Source organism: Pelodiscus sinensis, chromosome 1, assembly GCF_049634645.1.
Source record: "Pelodiscus sinensis isolate JC-2024 chromosome 1, ASM4963464v1, whole genome shotgun sequence".
NCBI classification, from domain to species: domain Eukaryota; kingdom Metazoa; phylum Chordata; order Testudines; family Trionychidae; genus Pelodiscus; species Pelodiscus sinensis.
Window position 1 is genome coordinate 309,146,979 of NC_134711.1, and position 24,497 is coordinate 309,171,475.

Genomic DNA, 24,497 nt, shown 5'->3' on the forward strand with positions numbered 1-24,497 from the left:
CATGGTAGTCCTGCTTGGGTTTAAATCGTTCTGTTTCTCTCAACTCCTGGTTTAACTCTCCCACACAAAGGAAGCTGGCAGGGAAATTATATCAAATTCGAATTTCAACCTTCTATCTCGATTGACTCTTCTGGTTCCCTAGCCAACACCTTTGCTAGGTACCTGAGTTAACCCCTTAGTCACTGCATGCTGGTTGGCACTTCCCCTGTTCATGACAAAGACCATGATATGTGGCCAGAGTTTCAACCCTCAAAACTTTTCACCCTCAGCATTCCCTGGGTAAATTACTGCTTACCCCCTTAGAAAATGTATACTTTCCCTCCCCAAACTCATCAGTTCCATGTCCTTCCCACTCTCAAATCCATCTCTTTCCTTCTCCCGTCCCCACTACAGCCTGATATCTCACGAACACCTTCACCCCTTTCTTCCCAGTACTTGCTCTTGTGGCCACCTTTGCATGGCAGCTGGTTTTCATGAAGCCAGCAGTGGCTGTGCTGGTTTTTCCTTTGGTAATAATAGAGGCAAACAGGATCCTCTGAAGACTCTGACAATAGGGTGGCTGGTTGGGTGACAATGTAACTGTTCTGGTAGTAATGTGGGTTGGAGTATGGGCCCTGACTTCTTGATTGGCAAGCGACCTCTGATTGCTAGAGGGTGTGTAAGGATGAAGAAACAGGTGCTCTTTGGCTGATGTGTGGAGAAAGAAGGCTCCGGGTATCAATCCATAAGGGGGTGGGAGGGAGGGAGGCAGGAAGGCAATTGTAGGAAAGAAAGAAGTCTGGATGAAGTAACTACCAGTCTCCCACTCTACATCAGAAGCTTTTCCCCTACCACAACTCTCCCAAAACTAGTGCAGTCAGAGGAGGCTGAGTGGACTGTGTGGTGTATCTCCCATGCTCATTTAGAGACACTAGCGGGTGGCTCACGAAGGGAGCTTGAGATATCTTAAAAGGGGCTGACTTTTAAGAAAGCATTGAACACCCACCCTCTTAAAGTCAGGCCCCTTTAAAATGTCTCGAACTGAGCATCAATGGACATGCCCAAAATTACTACTCACTTTTGGAACATGCAGGCCTGACTTAAGAAAAGGAAGAGCCAAGCAAGCAATTCCACAGGAAAGACAGAGCTGAATACCTTTCAAATTTGCAATAAGAGTCTTCAATACATGTTATCTTAATAGCATCCATGGTTATTCAGCGTTGCTCTCTGCACCTATATAAAGGTTTATGAGACAACTACAGACTTTAAGCAAACACACCGGAGGTTTTCAGGCCAGGAAACAATGATTCATGGATTTAGATCTAGACATGCTGGCAACCCAACCCAGGGTATTGTCTGAATTAACTCAACAGTGAAGGGAGGAGAGAATCCAAACATTTTAAGACAGAAACAAGGGATTCCTTAACAAGCCATATTCAAACCCTAGTAAAATGAATAGGAGTGTTTCTCATTGGTTTCCTAGGTGATCATATTGTTTTTGTGCACATACACTTCTCTGTAAAAAATGGTAAGAGTGGGCTCGGGAAGAGCGTCATATATTAATGTCTGAAATTTCAGTGCTGCTTTGGTATATCTTGGGGATTTCCTGTTCTAGCTGACTCCTTCTTCTTGTTTCTTTTTCCCTTAATGACTGACTTAGAAATGTCTTTTGGTGTGCGGAAAATGGGTAGGTCACACTTTCTGACACAGCACAAGAGTGATGGCAACAAAGTTTTGACAGCAACTATTTAGGGGCAGGAACAGAAGGTTGATACTATTAATATCAACAACATTTGGGTTTTCTTCAGGTTGTATTGACATTTTTTTCTCATTCCTAATGTCCTCTGGATGTGTTGTCTATTTGATTTTCTTAACTGGATTCAGATGAGATTGGGAAAAATGATATTTTGCATTGAACTGTCTATTTTCTTTTCTTGGTTTGACTGCCATGTACTAGGACTGAATATCAGAAATAGATTTACTTTTTCAGTGTAGTTGCAAGGAACATTTTCATTTCATGTGGCAAAATAAAGCAAGGGCATTATTACATTTATAGCCCAGTCTTGTGATCTGATATTTATATTGGACAAGTGCAGCCAGATTATGACCCTGTTATGGGCCTCCAGCTGGCAAGCAGGGCTGGCCTTACCATGAGGTGAACTGAGGCGTCCGCCTCAGGTGTCAGACTGGGGGTGGGGCGTCACTAGGACCCAGAGTGTAGAAAATTGTGTCTGCTGCCTGTGCATATGTATTCTCTCTGCTCTAGATGCACAGAGATGGTGGAGTGCTGTGCTGGAGGAAGGAGGGCATAAGAGACATCACAGGAAGAAGGCAGAATTGAGACCTTTCAAAGTTTTGGCCCATGTGAGGGGGCATCATTTGAGCTCTGCGCCTCAGGTGCCAAAATGTTGTGGGCCGGCCCTGCTGGCAAGGACTAAGTTTGTGTATGGAGACTGCATTCTGACCCTTGAGAGGCATGGACTGGGAACATCTGCTTCCCTTTTAGGCAGCCGATTAGTTTATCATTTGAAGTAAAAGGGAAAGGCTGCCAGGGAAGTTGTGTTCACTCCTATCTGGCTGAGGGCAGTTGAGTAGGAGCCCTGGATACTTCATGAAAACTGGGCTTGGATTTAGAAGGGTGGATAAACAGTGAGAAAAATAGAAAGAGCTGAACCCCGGAAACAAAGCAACTGGCATTTACATTGCATTTTTCATAGAAAGAACTGGATAGTTCTATGCTGTCTTCCATAGAAAGGATTTTGTTAGTAAGAGTCCAGGATCAAAACTGATCTGGTTTTGTATATAACGAACAAAAGCAATCCCTTTCATTGTACTGCATACAGTTGCTCACTCCCTCTTTCTGTCTCACTGAGAAGATCAACAGAAAGTGACCATTTCTAGGATGTGAAGGGCACATTTACACAGCAGGGCCAAAGCCAAAATAAGCTACGCAACTTGGCTGTGTCTAGACTGGCAAGTTTTTCTGCAAAATCATTTGCTTTTGTGGAAAAACTTGCCAGCTGTCTACACTGTCTGTTTGAATTTCCGCAAGAACACTGACGAGCTCATGTAAGATCGTCAGTGTTCTTGCGGAAATACTGTGCTGCTCCCGTTTGGGCAAAAGCCCTCTTGCGCAAATCATTTGAGCAAGAGGGCCAGTGTAAACAGCACAGTACTGTTTTCGGCAAAAAAAGCCCCGATCGCAAAAATGGCGATTGGGGCTTTTTTGCAGAAAACTGCGTCTAGATTGGCCACGGACGCTTTTCCGCAAAAAGTGCTTTTGCGGAAAAGCGTCCTGCTAATCTAGACGCCCTTTTCCGAAAATGCTTTTAACAGAAACTTTTCCGTTAAAAGCATTTCCGGAAAATCATGCCAGTGTAGACGTAGCCCTTGAGTTACATGAAGGGCTCGTCTACACTGGCCCCTTTTCCGGAAGGGGCATGTAAATTTCATGAGTCGTAGTAGGGAAATGCGCGGGGGATTTAAATATCCCCCGCGGCATTTAAATAAAAATGTCCGCCGCTTTTTTCCGGCTTTTAAAAAAGCCGGAAAAGAGCGTCTACACTGGCCCCGATCCTCCGGAAAAAGCGCCCTTTTCCGGAGGCTCTTATTCCTACTTCGAAGGAACGCAGCTGGGCGGCGTTGGCCAATTAAGGCCCAGCTGGGGACTATAAAAGGGAAGGGCTGCTTCAGCCAAGGCAGTGTGAGCCTGGCTGCCGAGGGAGCAGGACGCTCTCTGGAGCTAGGGCAGGGCTAGAGAGTCAGGCTGGGCCAGGACGCTTGGACAGCCAACCGGCCAGCCTGCTAGGCCTGCGGCAAGGCTGTGAGCCTGGCTGCCGAGGGAGCAGGACGCTCTCTGGAGCTAGGGCAGGGCTAGAGAGTCAGGCTGGGCCAGGACGCTCGGACAGCCAACCGGCCAGCCTGCTAGGCCTGCGGACAGGCCTGCTGGAGAGACACCAAACCCCCGGAAGGGGGGGCTCAGAGCGAGTGACTTGGGCACTGCCGGAGGGCAGTATGGCGAAGAGAGCAACGCGACCAGAAGATTCTAGAGGGGAAACGCCTACTTCGAAGTAGGAATAAGAGCCTCCGGAAAAGGGCGCTTTTTCCGGAGGATCGGGGCCAGTGTAGACGCTCTTTTCCGGCTTTTTTAAAAGCCGGAAAAAAGCGGCGGACATTTTTATTTAAATGCCGCGGGGGATATTTAAATCCCCCGCGCATTTCCCTACTACGACTCATGAAATTTACATGCCCCTTCCGGAAAAGGGGCCAGTGTAGACGTAGCCCAACTGTTTATCTTAAGTCAAAATAGCTTATTTTAGCTTTTGGCGCTGTCTACACAGCAGGAAGTCCAAGAAAGAGCACTCTTCCTCTGACTTCCCTTACTCCTTGTAAAATGAGGGTTACAGGAGTCGGAGTAAGAAGTCCTCCAGCTTGACATTATTTTGACATTATATCAAAATAATTGCTTTTAGTGTAGACATGGACTATGTTATTTCAGAATAACATCAGTAATTCTGAAATAACACTGCTGTGTAGACGTACCCAGTCACTGCTCAGTCTTGGTTTCTGGCACAGTTTATATGACAGCTTATGAAAAACACAGATCAGGATTGGGTTTCTTTGGTGAGTTTCTAAGGATGCTTTGAGGTGCTGATTGCCTACACTTGCCAGTTGCTGAACATCCTCAACTCCTACAGAAAAACTGGGAAATTATATGTAAAGCACCTTTTAGGATGAGTCTCTTGAAACATCAGCAATACAAGCTGCCAAAACCATGCATTCAAACAAATACACTAGAGCTACTTTAAAATTGTAGCTCTCAGTTGTGCTTCTTATGTCATCATTAGTATATTAAAAAAAAGATACCGTAGTCAGTTATTAGCTGACAATTCTGGTGATAATGAACAAGACAGAATAGGATCTGGCTCATGTCTCAGATTGCTATTATAATGACATTGCAGTCCTGCTTTTGTGAATAATTTGAACAGCTATAACTCAGACATGCAAGGATCAGATACAGGGAGAGTTCAATTTTATATAATTGCTTTTATAACTCTAAACACGCCTCTGTGCAGAACATTCATTGCTTTCTTCATAACTTAGTGTTTTCTTCTTTCTTCATAAGAAAGTAGATTTGATCATTTGCATTAATTATAGTTTACCAAGGTTGAGGGGAAACAGGGATGAGTGAAGAGCTGTATCAAGGGGTAGGGCAGTTATATTGTAAGCTGGGATGATTGGCAGGAGTAGTTTTTTTATCATCTTTCTTGTTGAGGTGAGCTGCTTTGTCTTAGTTGTTTAAGCTGTTTGTATTTACTGAGGAGAGATTGTAGTTAAGGTGCTGGCCTGGGATTCTGAAAATCTGGGTTTAATTCCTGTCTTTGTCAAATGATTTTCACTGGGATTGATCGAAAAGCCATTAAGTCAAAGACAGTCTTTCTACTGACTTCAGTGAGCTTTGGGTCAGGCTCTCAAATTTTGGTACCGGAGTTCTCCATCTGTAAACTAAGGTTAATAGCATTTCCTTTATCTCACCCTTAGGCTACGTCTAGATTGCAAGCCTCTTTCGAAAGAGGCTTTTTTAAAAGATACTTTCGAAAAAGTCTCTTTCGAAAAAGAGCGTCTAGACTGCAAGCAGTACTTTCGAAAAAGCAAGCCGCTTTTTTGAAAGAAAGCACCCAGGCAGTCTGGATGCTCTCTTTCGAAAAAGCCCTGTTTGCATTCAAGAACGCCTTTTTTCGAAAGAGCACTTTCGAAAAAAGGCATTCTTCCTCGTGAAATGAGTTTTCCACCGTCAAAAGAAAAGCCGCATTCTTTCGATTTAATTTCGAAAGAACGCGGCTGTAGTCTAGACGCAGGTGACGTTTTTTCAAAAAAGGGCTACTTTTTTCGAAAAAACCCTTGAGTCTGGACACAGCCTTAGATTGCATCCATACTGCCCTACAGGTCAGTCTATGGGGGTCTGAATAACAGTGTGCACCGACATGTTGTGTTAGAAATCTCCCCTCTATTTATCAGAAGATGGGAATGGGCAACAGGTGATGAATCACTTGATGATTACCTTTCCTGTTCATTCCCTCTGGAGCACCTGGCATTGACCACTGTTGGAAGACAGAATACTGGGCTAGATGGACTGGGCTTTGATCTGACCCCGTATGGTTGCTCTTATGTTCTCCTGTTCTTATGACATTTTAGACTTGTCATAGGTTTCAAAGGAATTCAGATAAATAAAATAAATAACATTATCATGATCAAATCCCAAGGGTGAATACTACCTACCTTTAAATTTCTCTCACTGCTGGAGAAATTGTTTAGCAATACAGAAGATCACAAATGAATGTAATTTGTGACTCTAGAGAGAGAGAGTGCTCCAGATAATGTAATATGTATTTTTCACAAAATTTAGCTTTCTTGCATTCAACAGCTGAACTTGCTTGTAAGTTTTCATATCTCAAAACAGAGACATTTTTATGGGATATGAGATCTTGCATATTGTGCATACAACTAAGTAGATATAAATACTGCATTGTGTTGCGGCAAAGGTCTTTTTCCATTTCAAGTCAAAGAGCAAAAAAGGCTGAATTCTTTTCTATGAATCAATTTATTTCTGCTGTGCTTATCACCTTGGCCTGTAGACAGACAAATTTCTGGCCTCAGATACACTCATGCAGCTTTATAGTGCCACCTCAAGATAGCATTAAATAAACTGCCCTTGCTGCTAAAAGCCTTTCCTCTGGTCTGAGATTGTTCTCAACACACCTGTGGGGGGCATCTCTGTCTTTTGTAACTATGCCTGAGGATTCCCCAGCCAACCAACAAAGCAGGCTTTCCAAATGTGTTATCCTGCTGATGAGGTGCACCTTGATGTAAGGGTGTTCAGGCATATCCATATCTTGTGGGGAAGAATTGGGCTACTTTATGTGGACTAATTTTTTCAGTATTGACATTAGTTTAATCTTGGCCAATAAATCTGACAAAGTATTCAAAATCTTTTTTCCCCTCTTCCTTCCTTTATTTTATATAGTCCTCTCTCCCTTCAAAATGTCATTCTCAGAAACCATTACCTGCAAATGTGTGTACACGATAACCTTGCTGATCATTATTTCACAGAAAATATTCAGTCTTCAGACTTAATTGAGGAATAAAGCATTGCATATAGTTTAGCATCCTCCTAATAAAATGAAAAGAGAAAAAATAACCTGAGTCTTTCAGCTCTTTGTGGGATTTTTATTAGGGGAATTTAAAAAAGAGTAATAAACCTTGAAAGGCAAGAAATAGGCTGGAACTGATAAGTGCATGTCCATGAGTCACTTCTGTTAGAAGCCATCCTAAAATCAGTCCTTTTTTTTCTTTTTGCTGCGGATAAAGGCCACTTGCCAGAAAAAGTTCATTTTCTAATGTTTTCTGCTCCAGAAATCTACAGGCAGCATTATGAATATGAAATAGCTAGTACCAAAGCAATTCCAGTAAACATTAATTAAGTGATCCTTTGGTAAAATTGAGAATAGCCATATTGGTCATTGAGGTTTTTTAGTCATATATTGGTGGAAAGATATGCAGGTGCTATCTTAAGAAGGGATTAGGGTGATTATGTATGACAAATGTTTTACTATCAGATTTACACAGGTGTAACTTCATTGACTTCAAAGGAGTTACTCCTGAATTATGCCAATATCATTGAAATTAGAATCAACCCCCTAATCTCCTTCAGGATAAATAAGATGCATATTCTCAGTAAAGAGAATGGGAGTCACACAGGTAACTTTTATTAATGTTAATGAGAGTGATTAAAAATCCAGATGATCTTGTTACACTATGAAAAGGTGATAACTTCATTATTAGCATGAAAAGCTTTTCATGCTAAAACTGCTAACATATGAGTGTCAGGTTAGTCTGCATTTATTAATTAAGGGACAACTTCTGTTACACAAATACGCCTGCAAATTTGTTCCTCTTTTTAGCTGTGTTGATGTCAAAGGTTAAACAACCCAGATCCTTATGGTATTTCCATGGGTTAGAAATCAATTTGCCTAGAACCTTTGCTATACACCCCATTGATTTTGATGATGTATTATGTATAATTGTAGTTTCACCATCACACCTGTGAATGATACAAAAACAATGAAAAAACATAAAAAACAACAAATAGTCTAACAGCACTTTAGAACAGGCAAGGGCAAAATATGGCCCGCATTCCAAATCTAGCCCACCAAGCCACCAGATCTGGCTCGTGGAGGCAGCGGGGAGCCCCAAGCAGGCTCTCCTGCTTGCCCTGCAGCCCCACCTGCGGTGCAGAAAAGCAGCTGCAGGGCTCCATCTCTGTTTTGAAACTAGAGGAGAGGGAGGATGTTTTAGGAGCTGCCCCACCCCCAGCACATTCCCATTGGTCAGTTTCTGGCAGAAACCAGCCAATGTGAGCTGCTTGTTAGAATAACAGGCAGCTAAGAAGAATCAGGCCCCCTTTCCTGGGCTCAGTTATTCAGGAAGCACATGGCCAGGCAGGCAGGCTGGCTGGGAAACATTTTAAGCTCTGCAGGCAGGCAGGCTAGTTTGACAGTTGAAAAGTAAGTCTCTTGGCCAGAGCCTGCTTCTCGTACCCCAGCTCTTTCCTGCCCCAACTCTCTGCCTCACCCCTCCCCTGCCCCCACTCAACATACCCAAACCCTCTATCTTCCTCTTACACCCATACCCCTCCCAGATTTGACACACCAATCTCTTTCCCCAGATCACAATCCCCTCCTACCCTAGGTCACATCCCAAACTCCTGCACTCCAGTCCCCTGCCCTAGGTCACAACTGCCTGCTTCATCCCAACTCCCTCCCAGACTCCAGTCTCCCTCCTGCACCCCAGTCACTTACCCCAAGCTCTCTTCTGCACCCAACCTCCATCCCAGACCTCACATCCCCATTAATATCATAGAAGAGTGCGGCCCTTGATCACTTTCCAAAATCTTGGAGTGTCCCCCCCATCAAAAATTATTGCCCACCCATGCCTTAGAGACTAACAAAACATGTAGATGGTATCGTGAGCTTTCATGGGCACAACCCACTTCTTCAGATGATGGAAAGAGAATAATTAGACTTAATATAAAAACAAATAGTCTTGCAGAACCTTAGAGACTAAAAAATGTAGATTGTATCATGAGTTTTGATACCATCTACATATTTTGTTAGTCTCTAAGGTGCTGCAAAACTATTTGTTGTTTTTTAAGTTTTTCCAGTTACAGACTAACACGGCTACCCCTCTGACACTTTTAGATGTAATATACAAAGAGTTTATTTTCCTTGGAATGAATTCTGTATTTAAGTACATATTTGATATTGGCAGGAAACACCTTACAACATTAATATCCCCTGAAAATAAAGAAAAGGGTGAAAGAGGCATTTTCTAGTTGTATGAACACAGGGCTCAGAAATAGAAACTTCCAAATTCCAGTCAAATACTTACATTTAGCACTAGTATATATGAGGACCCTCAGGAATATTAATCTGAAATAACTCAAAGTGAATAAATTCCAAAATGAATTAAACTAAACCAAATTAAGTCTACTTTAACTTTGAATGAGAGTGCCCCCACAAAGGGTTAACGTGGTTTAACTAATCCACTTTAAATTCACACCCTTGATTTATTTTCCTGAATGTCCCCACAGAGACAGGCCCTTATTCCCAATTGCCAAATCACTGTGGGTATGTCTAAACAGCAAAGTTATTTCGGAATAACGGCCATTATTCTGAAATAACTATGTGAGCATCTAAACCGTCATTCCATTATTTCGAAATAATTTTGAAATAACAGGCGGCTTATTCAGAAATCTGTGAATCTCATTCTATGAAAAATAATGCCTATCCTAAATAGCTAATTTGGAATAAGGCATATGTAGTTGCTCCACTGCTACTATTTTGAAATAGCCCCTCAAAAGGGCCATTCTAAGTTATTCCTCCCCAGTCCCTCTTGGGGCTCTAAATCGAGATAGCACGGCTACATTAGGGAAGCCTGCCTCGGACTAATTTTGAGTGTAACAGTGCAATTTTGAAATAAGCTATTTCAGAATAACCATTCCGGAATAGCTTATTTAGAAATTCATGTGCAGTGTAGAAGTAGCCTGTGTGAGCTCCACATGCTACTTAGGCTGGTCTCCCCAGTTTGTGGGTATCCACCGTGAAATGCCTCTTTTAAGGTAACGGTGCAGTCAGTGTAGGTTCACTTTTGGGGTCTGTCTAGACTACATGCCTCTGTTGTCAGAGGCATGTAAATTAGACTACCCGACATAGTCAATGAAGCTGGGATTTAAATATCCCCGGCTTCATTAAAATAAAAATGGCCACCACGCTGTGCCGGCTCAGCTGATCATCAGCACAGCGCGGCAGTCAAGATGTGTATCGGTCTACGGGCAATGCCTTTGTCAACCGCTCCTGTAAACCTCGTTTCATGAGGCATAAGAGAGCAGTTAACAAAGGTGTTCCCTGTCGACCGATCTGTGTCTTGACTGTGGCGCTGTGCTGACAATCAGCCGAGCCGGCACAGCGCAGTGGCCATTTTTATTTTAATGAAGCCGGGGATATTTAAATCCCAGCTTCATTGACTATGTCGGGTAGTCTAATTTACATGCCTCTGTTGATAGAGGCATGTAGTCTAGACATACTCCCCTTGGAGAGCTGAACTTGGCATAAAACAAATCTATGAACTTTAGACAAGGTCAACTATTTTGCATCAGACAGATTAACCAGTGGTGAAAGATTAACCAGTCTGAGGAACAGTCAATGACAGGGAACAGTATTAGCCTGATCCAAAACCCATGGAAGTCAATGAGAGTTTTTCCATTAATGTCAATGGTCTTTGAATTAAATCCTAAAAGATCTTAGGTAGATAAACATATAAATTGGGGAAGATATAAATAGCTTTCAGATTATCGTGCAGCCACTTCAGCCTGGCTTGCTCCTTCTCTGCCTTCAAAGAGATAGGTATCTCCTCCTGGCTTCAGACATATACAAAATGTTTCTGTTTTCTCTCCTGTTAGATAGGATAAAGGAAGGAGTCATGTCTTCCCATCTGGATAGTCATAGGTTAGCAACATGGAGGCTGATGAGGCCAGTGGTTAGTTTCCTGCTTGGGAAATACTTAATTCACTGTACAGTTGCTTGCAAGTTATAACTATGGGAAGATGGGATGACGTGTTAATGCAAGATTACAGGCCATCCATTAGTGTCCTTTCTAGTTTGTGTTTTCCTCAAGCACTGTTCACCATGGTAGCTAAGTGCATTTTGTCCTGTAAGCCATGATTATTATGAAGTAACAGTCCAAAAATTGCATGCCCTCATTTTGATTAAATAATATTAGCATTGCTATTAGTGATAATTGACAGAATGATACGTTATTAATTGCTAATCAGTGTGGTTTGAAAAATGATAATTTATTATATAATCAGTGTTTGAATTATGTAGTCCTGGAATACATGCAGAGGGCCCAAAAGACATATTATCTGTCCTATGGGGCTTCTCCACGTGGCACAGGCAGTATTGCCAAGCTCCAGCATCAAAAATCCCCAGTCAATCTACAGAAAACCAAGAGATTGGCTTAAAATCATGCTGTTGTTTTAATAAAGAAGGAAATATTGGGGTTGTTTCCACTTTCCACATGGTTAGTGAGTCTTTAGGGTTAGTTCATTTCACATTTTCAAGCTGTTCTCTATAACCATGGGGGTTAGATGCTTACTTTTTTTTTTCAAGTGCGAGTTCAGAATCCCACAAAGACTGGTTTCTAGAAACTGAGGCATTAAGAAAAATTCTATATGCTAAAAGGCTTTGAGCCAAATGGCAAGAGTTGGCACCCAGAGAGGAAGCTCTGTGAAGGGAACCTCAGACTTTCCTGGCTGGGGCTGCAGTTCTAGCTGGAGATTTGTCCATAAGATAAACAAGATCCCTTGGAACTCTCAAGCTATGTCGACACTGCAAGTTTTTGTGGCAGAAAATAAACTAATGAGGGACTCATTAGCATGAGTCGCGATGTCATTAGCATATTTTCTGCCAATGCTTTTTGCACCAAGGTTTTTAGTGCAAAAAGAAGCAGTTTAGCCACTTCTGTTTTGCACAAAAATACCCTTTTGCACAAGATCCTTATGCCTCCCGGGGAGAAGCATAAGGATCTTGCGCAAACGGGTTTTTTTTGTACAAAATTGAAGTGGCTACACTGCTTTTTGCACAAAAAGCATCAACAGAAAATATGCCAATGACATCGCGACTCGTGCTAATGAGTCCCTCATTGGTATATTTTCTGCTGCAAAAACTTGCAGTGTAGACAAAGCCTCAGAAGAAAGCACATCTACTCAGAGGCCCCTGTATAATGCCAACCAGCCCTTCGCTCCAAAACAAGTTACACATTGAAGAGGATGAAACCGGCCAAATCAAGGGACGCACTAACATAGACTTTGTCTCCATGTGAAAAACTATCTATAGTTCTCTGGAACGGGTTTTATTAAATCAGTGCAATACCTCAGTGTCAATGGCCTTCGTTTGAATCACAGAATCCTAGGGCTGGAAGAGACCTCAGGAAGTCATCAAGTCTAACCCCCTGCCCAAAGCAGGACCAATCCCAACTAAATCATCCCAGACAAAGCTTTGTCAGGCCAGGACTTAAATATCTCTAGGGATGGAGATTCCAGCACCTCCCTAGGTAACCCATTCTAGTACTTCACCATCCTCTTAGTAGAGTAGTTTTTCCTAGACCTCTCTCATTGCAATCTGAATTTGGTTTAAGAGTGAATAATGAGCTTATTTTGATTCCTTGCTGACTGACTCTAAAGCCATATAGTTTTGAGAGGGGTAGCTGTATTAGTCTGTTTCAGTGAAACAACAAACAGACAAATAAATTCATTAGGGCAGAAGCTTTTGTGAGATTCAAATCACTTCCTCAGATTCTGAAGAGAAAAGAAAAAAGGAAGGTATACAGGGATGGGAGTATGACATCAGTGATAACTAAATCAGAGTGGATGTGGCTCACCCCCAATAGTGTTGAGAAGGTGAGAGTACCTGAAGAGGAAATTACCTGTTGTAATATGAGAACCATTACACATTAGTCAAGTATCAGAGGGGTAGCCCTGTAAGTCTGGATCTGCAAAATCGACAAGGAGTACTGTAGCACCGTATAGACTAACAGATGTATTGGATCATAAGCTTTCGTGGGCAAAGACCCACTTCATCAGATGCATAGAGTGGAAATTTCCAGAGGCAGGTATAAATATACAGGCAAGAATCAGGATAGAGCTAACGAGGAAAATTCAGTCAGGGAGGATGAGGCCCACTTCTAGCAGCAGATCTGGAGGTGTGAACACCAAGAGAGGAGAAACTGATTTTGTAATTGGCTAGACATTCAATCTTTTCCTGAGCTGATGGTGTCAAATTTGCAGATGAACTGAAGCTCAGCAATTTTTCTCTGAGGTCTGGTCCTGAAGTTTTTTTTGCTGCAGGATGGCTACCTTTAAATCTGCTATTGTGTTTCCAGGGAGATTGAAGTGTTCTCCTACAGGTTTTTGTATATTACCATTCCTAATATCTGATTTGTGTCCATTTATTTTTTGCATAGGGACTTGTCCAGTTTGGCCAATGTATATAGCAGAGGGGCATTGCTGGCACATGATGGCGTATATTACATTGGTAGATGTGCAGGTGAATGAGCCAGTGATGATGTGGCTGATCTGGTTAGGTCCTGTGATGGTGTTGCTGGTGTAGATATGTGGGCAGAGTTGGCACCGAAGTTTGTTGCAGGGATTGGTTCCTGAGTTAGAGTTACTGTGGGGCGGTGAAGAGTTGCTGGTGAGAATATTCTTCAGGTTGGCAGGTTGTCTGTGGGCGAGGACTGGCCTGCCTCCCAAGGCCTGTGAAAGTGAGGGATCATTGTCCAGGATGAGTTGTAGATCACTGATGATGCCTTGGAGAGGTTTTAGCTGAGGATTGTAGGTGTTCTGTTGGTTTCTTTCTTGGGCTTGTCCTGCAGCAGGAGGCTTCTGGGTACATGTCTGGCTCTGTTGATCTGTTTCCTTACTTCCTTGTGTGGGTATCGTAGTTTCAAGAATGCTTGCTGAAGATCTTGTAGATGTTGGTCTCTGAGGGGTTGGAGCAAATGCGGTTGTACCTCAGTGCTTGGCTGTATTCAATGGATCGTGTGGTGTGTCCGGGATGGAAGCCTGAGGCATGAAGGTAGGCATAGTGGTTGGTAGGTTTTCAGTATAGGGTGGTGTTCATGTGACTATCACTTATTTGTACTGTGGTGTCCAGGAAGTGCACCTCCCATGTAGACTGGTCCAGACTGAGGTTGATGGTGAGGTGGAAGCCGTTGAAATCGTGGTGGAATCATATATATAGTAGCCCAATGTCTGTGAGTCTATAACGCGGAAATGCTGACTGTTCCCCCTGGGCAGCGCTGTTGCCTGAAATGCTGGACATTCCCTCTAGGCAGCGCTGTTGCCTCGCTGGCTGTTCCCTTTGGGCAGCGTTGTTGCCTCACTGGCTGTTCCCTCTGGGCGGCGCTGTTGCCTGAGTCACATCCTTCGTCTCCCACCATCGCACTTGGCTGACTTCTGCACCGCTCAGTCAGGCTGCCGCGGGGGAGCAAGTGGCGCAAGCGGGCCGTTTGGGCCCTGCGCTCCTTCAGGTGCTGCATGGGGAGCGCGGGGCCCAAACGGCTGCTTGCACCGCTTGCTTCCCCACGGCAGCCTGGCTGAGTGGTGCAGAAGTCAGCCGAGCACGATGGCGGGAGGTGAAGGAGGTTGGGGAGGTGACGTACATGGCCATGTACATCACCTTCGCGCCCCCCTTCACCTCCTGCCGTGGCACATGGCTGACTTCTGCGCCACTCAGCCAGACCGCCGCGGGAGAACAAGTGGAGCAAGGGGTGGTTTGGGCTCCCCCACGGTGGCCCAGCTGAGCAGCGCAGAAGTCAGCAGAGTGCCACAGTGGGAGGCGAAGGGGGGGCGGGGCAGTGACGTGCGGCTTGACAGCGGCTCCAGGTTGTTTGGTCTCTGCGGTCCCCTGAGTGAGAGGCAGGCAGGGAGGAGAGCTGAGAGAGAGAGAGGCGGGGAGGCAGTAGAAGGAGGAGAGAGAGAGAGAGACGGAGTGAGAGACCGGAGGCTCAGGAGAGAAGACCGACTTAGAGGAGAGACCTGAAAATCCTGTCTTATGATGGGCTAATTGGCTAGTCATATATATAGTAGCCCAATGTCTGTGAGTCTGTAATGCTGACGTACACAGCCACACCCCCTGGCTGTGTATATCAGCACCCCGCCCTTCTTCCCCTCCCGCCGTGGCTCTCCCGTGGTGCTCCGTGGCAAGCAGCCATTTGGGCTCCCCTGCAGTGGCCGAGCCACCACGGTGGGAGGGGAAGTAGATGGGGTGGTGACGTATATGGCGTCACTGCTCCCCCTTCCCCTCCTGCTGTGGCACCAGCAGTGCAAGGGGCCATTTGGACTCCCCCACGGCGGGAGGGGAAGGGGAGGTGGGGCCGTGATGTACACAGCCCCACCCCCTGGCCGTGTATGTCACCGCTTCGCCCCCATCCCTCACGGCGGCCCAGCTGAGCAGGCAGCACTCAGCCGAGCAGCACAGCAGGAGGGGGTGGGGAAGGGGAAGTAGAAGGGAAAGGGGGGTGGGGAGAGAGAGGCAGGAGGAGGAGGAGGAGAAGAAAAAGGGACAGTGAGAGGCAGGAGGGTGAGATGAGAAAGAAAGAGATGGAGAGAGAGGCAGAAGGCACAGGAGGAGGAGGAGAGCTGAGAGAGAGAGGGGGAGGCAGTAGGAGGAGAGACAGAGAGAGATGGAGTGAGAGACCGGAGGCTCAGGAGAGAAGACCAAGGTGGAGGAGAGACCTGAAAATCCCGTCTTATGACAGGCTAATTGGCTAGTTAAATATAAAAAGCCAAAATACACAGCATGACTATAGGTTTCTGGTTGGCCTAACTCTCCTCCCACTGAATTCAACTCAAGTAGGCCAATGCTTAGTGCTTTTGCATTTCCCACTCTGTCTGCTTCTCCTGGCCATTTTTGACAGGCGTCATCATGGGCTCAAAATAAGATGATCTATGTCACTAAAATAAAATAGCATTGAAAAACAGCTCACGTGCCATTTTGGTAATATCATCTTAGCATTATATATCTTGGGAAAAATCTGGAGAGACTAAAATTAGCAGAAGAAACTGAAATTGTACAAATCTGACTGTTTGTATTTCAATTTGCCATTTTTTTCTTTTAAAACAGGTTGTGACCTCATCCCAGTCCAGTACCTCAGATGGGGCGATCCTGAACCAATAGCAGCTGTTGTTTTTTCCTGTCTAGGTCTACTGGCCACCCTGTTTGTTACAGCTATATTCATCATGTACCGTGATACCCCAGTTGTCAAGTCATCCAGCCGAGAACTCTGCTATATTATTCTCGCTGGCATCTGCTTGGGTTACTTGTGTACTTTCTGTCTCATTGCAAAGCCTCAACAGATTTATTGTTACCTTCAAAGAATTGGCATCGGTCTGTCCCCGGCTATGAGTTACTCTGCCCTAGTAACTAAAACCAATCGCATTGCAAGAATTCTAGCTGGCAGCAAGAAGAAAATCTGTACAAAGAAACCTAGGTTCATGAGTGCCTGTGCCCAGCTGGTTATTTCATTTATCTTAATATGTATACAGTTAGGCATAATTGTTGCCCTTTTCATAATGGAGCCCCCAGATATAATGCATGATTATCCAAGTATCCGAGAGGTCTACTTGATTTGTAACACCACCAACTTGGGTGTCGTAACTCCCCTTGGGTACAACGGATTATTAATTTTAAGTTGTACCTTTTACGCATTTAAGACCAGAAATGTCCCAGCTAATTTCAATGAAGCAAAGTATATCGCCTTTACAATGTATACCACCTGCATCATTTGGCTGGCCTTTGTGCCCATATATTTTGGAAGCAACTACAAGATAATCACCATGTGTTTCTCTGTAAGCCTGAGTGCCACCGTGGCCCTCGGCTGCATGTTTGTGCCAAAGGTGTACATCATCCTCGCTAAGCCAGAAAGGAATGTACGCAGCGCATTCACCACGTCGACTGTGGTCCGCATGCACGTAGGGGATGGAAAGTCATCTTCAGCTGCAAGCCGCTCAAGCAGCCTGGTCAACCTATGGAAAAGAAGGGGATCGTCTGGTGAAACTCTAAGGTAAAGTTTACTAATATGTGAGTGTTTGGAGCAATTATGGTCTTCTGAGTGTGCAATAATACTAGTGGAAGGAGAAATAGGAGCAAATTTAATTTACTTCACCTCTGCACTTGGATACATTTTACCTAGGATGGGCAGATATGTGCTCCTCCATTATCACAGCTTCATGGCAGGTCTGTTTCAGGTAAAAGGTTGCTTATGGGTGAAGGCCATTTAGAGTAGCAAACCATAATTACTAAACGGAAAGCACCAACTGAGTCAACTGCACATTAGTCAAAGGAAAGGAAATAAGATTGTAAGAAAACCCCTAAGAATGATTGCCTTTTCCTGAATATGTTCATTGGAAATGTCTTATGCTCTGGTATGTTTTTATCTAGTCACAACAATACGATAACAGAATTGCTGCTAAAGTTACAAAATTAGAAGAGAAGCAATCATTAGAAATACGATCATGAACAATAACGCTTAAGCCTCTACAGATTTATTTCATACAATTATTATATCTCTTCTTTCCCATTCTCTTATTTTCCTTCCTCTTATTTCTTCTTCCAATCTTTACTCTTTTGTCCTCATCTACCATCTCTTCTTTTTCCTGGTGTCTTTCTCTTTTTCCTTCTCCTCAATCTCCCCAATTCCTGCTATCAACAGATTACGCTCTTGAAACTGTACTTTGCCCTGCCATTGATTACATACTACTTTTTTAACTTCCCAATGAAGCATCAACTTTTCAATGGTCATCCACACAGCATGCATATTCAGGATATAAGAGCCATTGTAAGAGAACAGCTAAAGAGCATCTTTAGGAGGAGATACAATGTAATCTTGGAAACAGAATGGGGAAGGTTCATTTACTTCTTCTGGTCTCCACCCCTTGTGGCATGGTTGCAATAGGACTGATTTCAGTGTGGAAAAAGGCCTGATTATGCAAAGGTGCACAAAACCTACCTTGTCATTACTTTGTTATGTTTGCATTGCATGGAAATTAGGGATAGGCAAATTCCATTCTGTATCAAAACAAATGGGAGCCAAGGGCATGCATTTTAGGGCTGATGAATTGGGTGCCCTCAAATATGCAAGCCCAGGGGCCATTGAAAACAATGGGAGTTTGCTTCCATGTTCTTCTTGGTGTACAGGCAGTAGTCAGGCCCAAAGTGCACACATTATTATGTGTACCACGTGGAAGGAGGTGCCACCTTTGCCACAGGAATACATGCTTTTATCAGCTCAGTTATTACGGTGTAAACTGTAAAGCGATTGTTTAAGACCACTCTGAAATTTCCACTAATGCAGACTATGCCTGTTTGTAATGCTGCAATGATACAAAAAAAATAATATTACATGGGCACATTGTGATCAGCACTCACTTCCAGTCAGGCCCACTGGCAGGAAGCTTCCAAGGGGGCAGTTGCCCCAGGGTCCATCATTTCTACAGTGGTAGCCGGAGCCCCAGGCCCTGTAAATTGCTGCCAAAGTGCTGCAGTTCAGGCAGCACTGAGAGCCAGCTGCCTCTGGCCCCACCCCCTTCATCCAAGGTGCCACCCATGCCAGGGATCCAGACCTGGCCACACACACAATTTGCCCGGGGGGGCACTGAAACTGTTGATCCCCCTGTTTTCAATTCATTTCCAGGTGCAATTAAATATGTTAGTTTTAATCTATTGAGCCTTAAATTAGCTGAACTTTGGATACTTCAGATACAGGCTCTCTCCATTCAATACGTGGGCATTTGACGCCATCTAAAGTGCTCAGACAAACAGTTCCATGGTTTATCTCTAAGGGGGTTAGAAGCAAATTTTCTCCATTACGGAGTCTCTTCCTGCGTTGGATCATAAGAATCCAGGGCTACGTCTACACTGCAGGCTTTTTGCACAAAAACTGTTTTGCACAAGAGTTCTAGCACAAAAGGTCTTGCGCAAGAGCGTGTCCACAATGCCATGTGCTTTTGCACAAGAGATGTGCTTTTGCACAAGAGCTTCCATGGCAGTGTGGACACTCTCTTGCACAAGAAAACTCTGATGGCCATTTTAGCTATATGGGTTTCTTGCTCAAGAAACCCCTGTTGCCCATCCACACTGCCTTGTGTAAGAGCTCTTGTGCAAGAAGGCTTATTCCTCCTCGGGAGAGGAATAACTCTAGCACAAGGAGCCCTCTGTTCTGACGCCTTACTGTAAATTTACTTGCTCAAGAACATGCGTGCAGTGTAGATGCTCTGCTAGTTTTTGTGCAAGAACAGCTGTTCTTGCGCAAAAAGCCTGCAGCGTAGACATAGCAGATGTGTTCATCTTCAGGTCAGGCTGCAAAGGCCTTATGTGCTCTCCCAGGTTTTTCCTAAATATTGGGTAGTAGTAGCTGGTTTGATTAGGTTTAGTGGAAGCTCTTTGTTTCTGGTGAGATCCAGGAGGAAAAGGTATGTTGGATACTGACATTTAATTATTGTTGTTTCTTTAACAGCTAGCACATATGTGCCCTGGGCATTAAGTTCTAAAAAAGCATAATAAACCAATAATTTCTTCTTCTTTATTGGTACTACTTTGCTCATGGTGAGTTTGGCTCTATATAGAATTCAGAATGCAATGTACATCTATGCGGGAAAAATATGCCCTACGATATCAGACTGACATATCAGTTTGAAAACAGAACTAAATTAAGCTGATTTACAGTAGGATGGAAATTTAATCTGAATTCTAGGGAGAAATATTTTCTTTCTTTATATTTGTTTGTGAGGAGCATGGAGAAATGACTTCTAAAACGTCTGAAGCCAGACCCTCTGGCTACGTCTACACTGGCATGATTTTGCTCAAGAACTCTTTTGCGGAAGAGTTCTTGTGCAAAAACTCTTCCAGAAGAGAGCGTCTACACTGGCATGTGCCTTTGCTCAAGAGCATCCTTGCCAGTGTAGACGCTCTCTTGTGCAAGAAAGCTCTGATAGCCATTTTAACCATACGGCTTTCTTGTACAAGAAATTCATGTTGCCTGTCTACACTGGCCTGTTGTGCAAGAACAGTTGTGCAAGAGGGCTTATTCCTGAGCGGGAGCATCATAGTTCTTGTGCAAGAAGCACTGATTTCATACGTTAGAACGTGTGTTCTTGTGCAAGAACTCGCAGCCAGTGTAGACAGGCAGCAAGTTTTGGCACAAAAGCGACTGCTTTTGCACAAGATCGCACAGCCTCTGAGCTCAACATAGCTATGTCAGTTTACAGCAAATGTGGATCTAACCATGAATTGCATGGGCCAATAGAGTCCACAAATCCATCAGAAACTCTCTCAGTGCTATGTCTACTTTTTCTATTTGTATTTTAAATTGTAACATTCAATTCACAAAGTGAATATAAAATTCCACTCCTGAGTCTACCCAGGTCTGATGTCATCTCCAAGGTGAGACAAAAAAGCTTTTTCAACTTTAATTCTGCCTGCTGTACTGTGTGAACACCATTTCATTTTAATGATCAAACATTTCTCAATAATAGAATGGTGTAAAAAGTAAAATATTTCAGAGAATATATCAGTTTTATATTCAACAGTTTATTTGGAACCTATTCAAGTCAACACTAAAGGACTTGCAATCACAGAAAATATTCACCAGAAGTACATGACATATTTAAATAGCACAGAAGAGTTTTATTTAAAAAGGGAGTGAGTCATTGTTGAGCTTTTAAAGAAACATGCTATTTAAGTCACCAGAGCATGGAAGGGCCCCTATCATTAACATTTTGCTTCTTGACACTAATTTATACCACAATGTAGTGTTCCATCAAATTATTGTCAAACAGATAATGCCAAGGCTCCATTCAAAGCTTTCACGTCATCTGCAAAATGACAGACAAAGAGACTGCTCTTGCCTAAATAAAGTAGTACATCTGTTAGAATCCTAAATGATTTTTTGCATAGAGGGCTGTTCAATTTAAAAACTCAGAAATACCATGGTTCTGTGCTGAAATGAGCATTCAAATGCTGAAATATGTAGAGAGTGCTAGTTACAAAAATATTCATTACCCAATGAAATGAAATTCACGCTGTGAATTTAATGGGAGCTCTTCTGATATTACAGTATCTACCCAAATAAATTTCCTCCTCAAAGAAAAGAAAAGCTCATGTATCAAATCAATGCACAATATTAATTGAAGAAAATCCACAGTGTTATATAAAATACATCATTGCCAGAATCAAAGCCATGCAGCCTGTTTATTTTTCATCTAATCTTATTTTTGGATTTCTAGAGTATTGAGTCACCATGATATCTAGGGGATATGAGTGGGCAAGCTGGTTGAGAAAAAAGTAAATATCATATTCATTCCCAAAGCCTCTTCAATTTTTAGAAAAATATCAACCAAGCATTTTTTAAGATTCTGAAATATTTGGGTGAAATATTTCATCTTTCTTTTTCATGAACTTCCAGGCCCCAGTCTGGATGAAACCAAACAGTGTTTCCACAATTTCTGTTCTTTTCCCATTTCTAGCTGGGACCAGAAGTAACAGGTGTGGACTATATCTATCACTGAAGAGGAATTTTAAGTGATGTTCCAATGGTTCTGTTATATCTAACCTCTCAGTTCTGAATCTCACAGGAAAGTTTCTCCAACAGTACATTTGTGTCTGTATTGACCTATCCCTTAAAAAATACATGGGCACATCTCTTTATGGATTATACATTGAGCGTTTCTTAAAAGATTAAAATAAATATGCCGTTCTCAAATAAATTAATAAAGTTTATTTAGTGAGGTTTTATTCTGATTGTTTTATTATCATAGATGCCATGATAGTGTGCATTCTTCCAGGGCCTCCTCCATAACTAAAACATGGGCCATCACTTACACAATCCTTTTCCTTTTGAAGGGTGACTTTTAACTCTGCCTATTCCCAGAACAGCAGAAGACTCAAATGCTCTTTCTCCAGTTGTCCCCCCATCCTGAAATCTCCCCACTTCCAGATCCTCTTTTTTAAAAGATGGTGGGGGGCAAGCATAATCATCTGATGATTTCTGCAACCCTTTTAGGTAGCTGTTACTATCCTAACTGGCCATACCCTCTATGATGATGTATGAGTCCACCTACCTGGAAATCCAATCAGCAATCACAAAAGACAAAGTCAATTGGGAACATCAAATGTATCAAAATCCACAAACCAACAAACCAAGACTGCTTGCTTACTCATGGTGACACTGATTTTTATGGCCCATTTTTCTAAAAGTGTGAGACATGCTTTAAAATTAATTGTACGGATAGTTACATAGCAGGAGCATGTACACAGAACAGTACATAGTAGTCACCCAACAGCAGGTGACTAAGCAGATGGTCAACTGACCATGTATTTCAGCTCTTTAGCACTTGAAACTTTTCACCCATCCAGATCTGAAAATCAACCCTGATCTGTGAACAGAGAAGGATTACAAATTAATTTCTACTTCCTATATATAGAAGTCCAAGATAGCATGCAGATCCCCTTAGTATTGAAGTTTAATAGTAATGCATAGTAGTGATTACTAAGACTTTATTAGCACATTGCTTAGATTTCTAGATGTGTAGGCTAAAAGGTATGATTGTGATCATCTAGTGCAGTCTTCTATATAACACAGGTGACAGGACTTCCCCAAATTAATCCCTGTCTAAAACATATGATTCAGAAAACCATCCAATCTTGATTTAAAAATCACCAGTGAAATGAACGCAACCATAGCCCTAAGAAAGTGGTTCCAATGGTTAATTATCTTCACTGTTAAAAACTTTCACCTTATAGTCTGAATTTTTCTAGCTTCATCTTGCAACTGCAGGATTTCATCAAACTTTTGCCTATAGCCAATGTCAGAGTGACAAGCCTACAATTATTCTGGTCCTCCCATTTGCTCTTTGTAAATAATGACACAATATTAGCTTTCTTCCTGTCATCTGGAACTTCCCTAGTGTTCCAAGACTTCTTGAAAATAAATATTATTGGTTGTATGAGCACTCAGCCAGCTCTTTCACAGCTCTTGGATGCAAGTTATCAAGACGTTCTAATTTAAAATGCCTAATTTTATTAGCTCATTCCTTATGCAGAATTTCTTAAATGATTAAAATTAATCTACAGTTCTCAAAGAAACTAATGAAGTATATTTTGTGATGTTTTATCATGATCTTTTATTATACCTGAACACTATTTGTGAATTTGTGAAATATGGTAATTTACTATGAAACTTCAAATAATTGGTGTGAAGTAGTGACAGCTATTGATGCAAATGAAGTGTGCAGTAGTTTGAGATTATTAATGAGTGTGATTAGTTGTCATTTCTATATCACTCTGGAGATTCACAGCATTATGACTAAAGATTCTTTAAATATGTTTGCCTTTGCTGTAGTACCGTCATCAAAACCAATGTATCACAATTAAGAAATCAGTCCTCTTTTCCACAGCTACTTAGACAAAGCAACTCTTTTAAGAGACTCCACTGTCATATGAGAGTGAATTGTTGCTATTATTTGTTGTTTAGAAAGCTCTGGAGAGAAGCCTGAGTTTCTAGCCAATGGGGAAACCAGCCAGTTGAAGTCAGTCAAGTATTTGTCATTGAATCCTGGCATTATACCAACCTGCTGTAGGATAGAGTCTACTATAAATAATATTGCAGCAATACACTTAGTAGTCCAGGTAGTAGATTTTGAGTGATCCATGAACCAGCAGACGGACTCTGAGACATGGACTTCAGGCTGTTGGATTAGGTGCTGTTAGTATGCATATTCACTAGCAATGCTATCCCAGTGATGAACCTGAGAGAGATTCAAATTCTGCGTACCTTTCTGAGATGAAAAACCAAAGGGAGGTAAAAGGACTTTTATCTGATATGTTACTGTTCAGCCAAGGAAAGAAGAGGGGCCATGCTGGAAAGAATACAAGCCAGAGTGGTGCAGCAGGAGAAGAAATAATTGATCATTGCTGAAAACTGGGCTTTGTTTAATGGCAGGTGCTTGTTTTCCATATCCCCCCTGAGTAAGAAGTTTGTTGTGAGAGTCATCTATGTCTTATTCTGTGAGAACCCAGATATTAGTACCAATGCCAATTTGGAAAGACACGGTTCCTATCTTGATTAATCTGAGGTGTGGATGAGTTCTTGACTGATGGCAAGATAAAAGTATAATTCTTTCCCAAGATCCAATTTTTAACTACAGGTTAGACCTCCCTTGCCAAGCACCTTTGGGACCTGAGTGGTCCCAAACAATGGAGTCTGATGGACCAGGGGAGATCAAGGCTGTAGACTCTGCTTCCAGGTGGGGCTGTACTTCCTGCCACCTGCCATTGCCTGCAAGTCTCACACCATGCCAGGCCTGGCCTGGGCTGTGTCGCCCACCATGCCAGCCCTGGACAGGG

The 24,497-nt window shown here is 42.8% G+C and overlaps 1 protein-coding gene across 1 annotated transcript in view; it reads left to right on the forward strand.

The window, feature by feature from the left end:
- The window catches only part of GRM5 (glutamate metabotropic receptor 5), a 228,858-nt gene that overhangs the window by 177,217 nt on the left and 27,144 nt on the right, over positions 1 to 24,497 (forward strand). Inside the window, exon 6 of the mRNA XM_014571135.3 lies at positions 16,221 to 17,160. Within this exon, the coding sequence (XP_014426621.2) occupies positions 16,221 to 17,160 (940 nt within the window). The remainder of the gene's footprint in view (positions 1 to 16,220; positions 17,161 to 24,497) is intronic.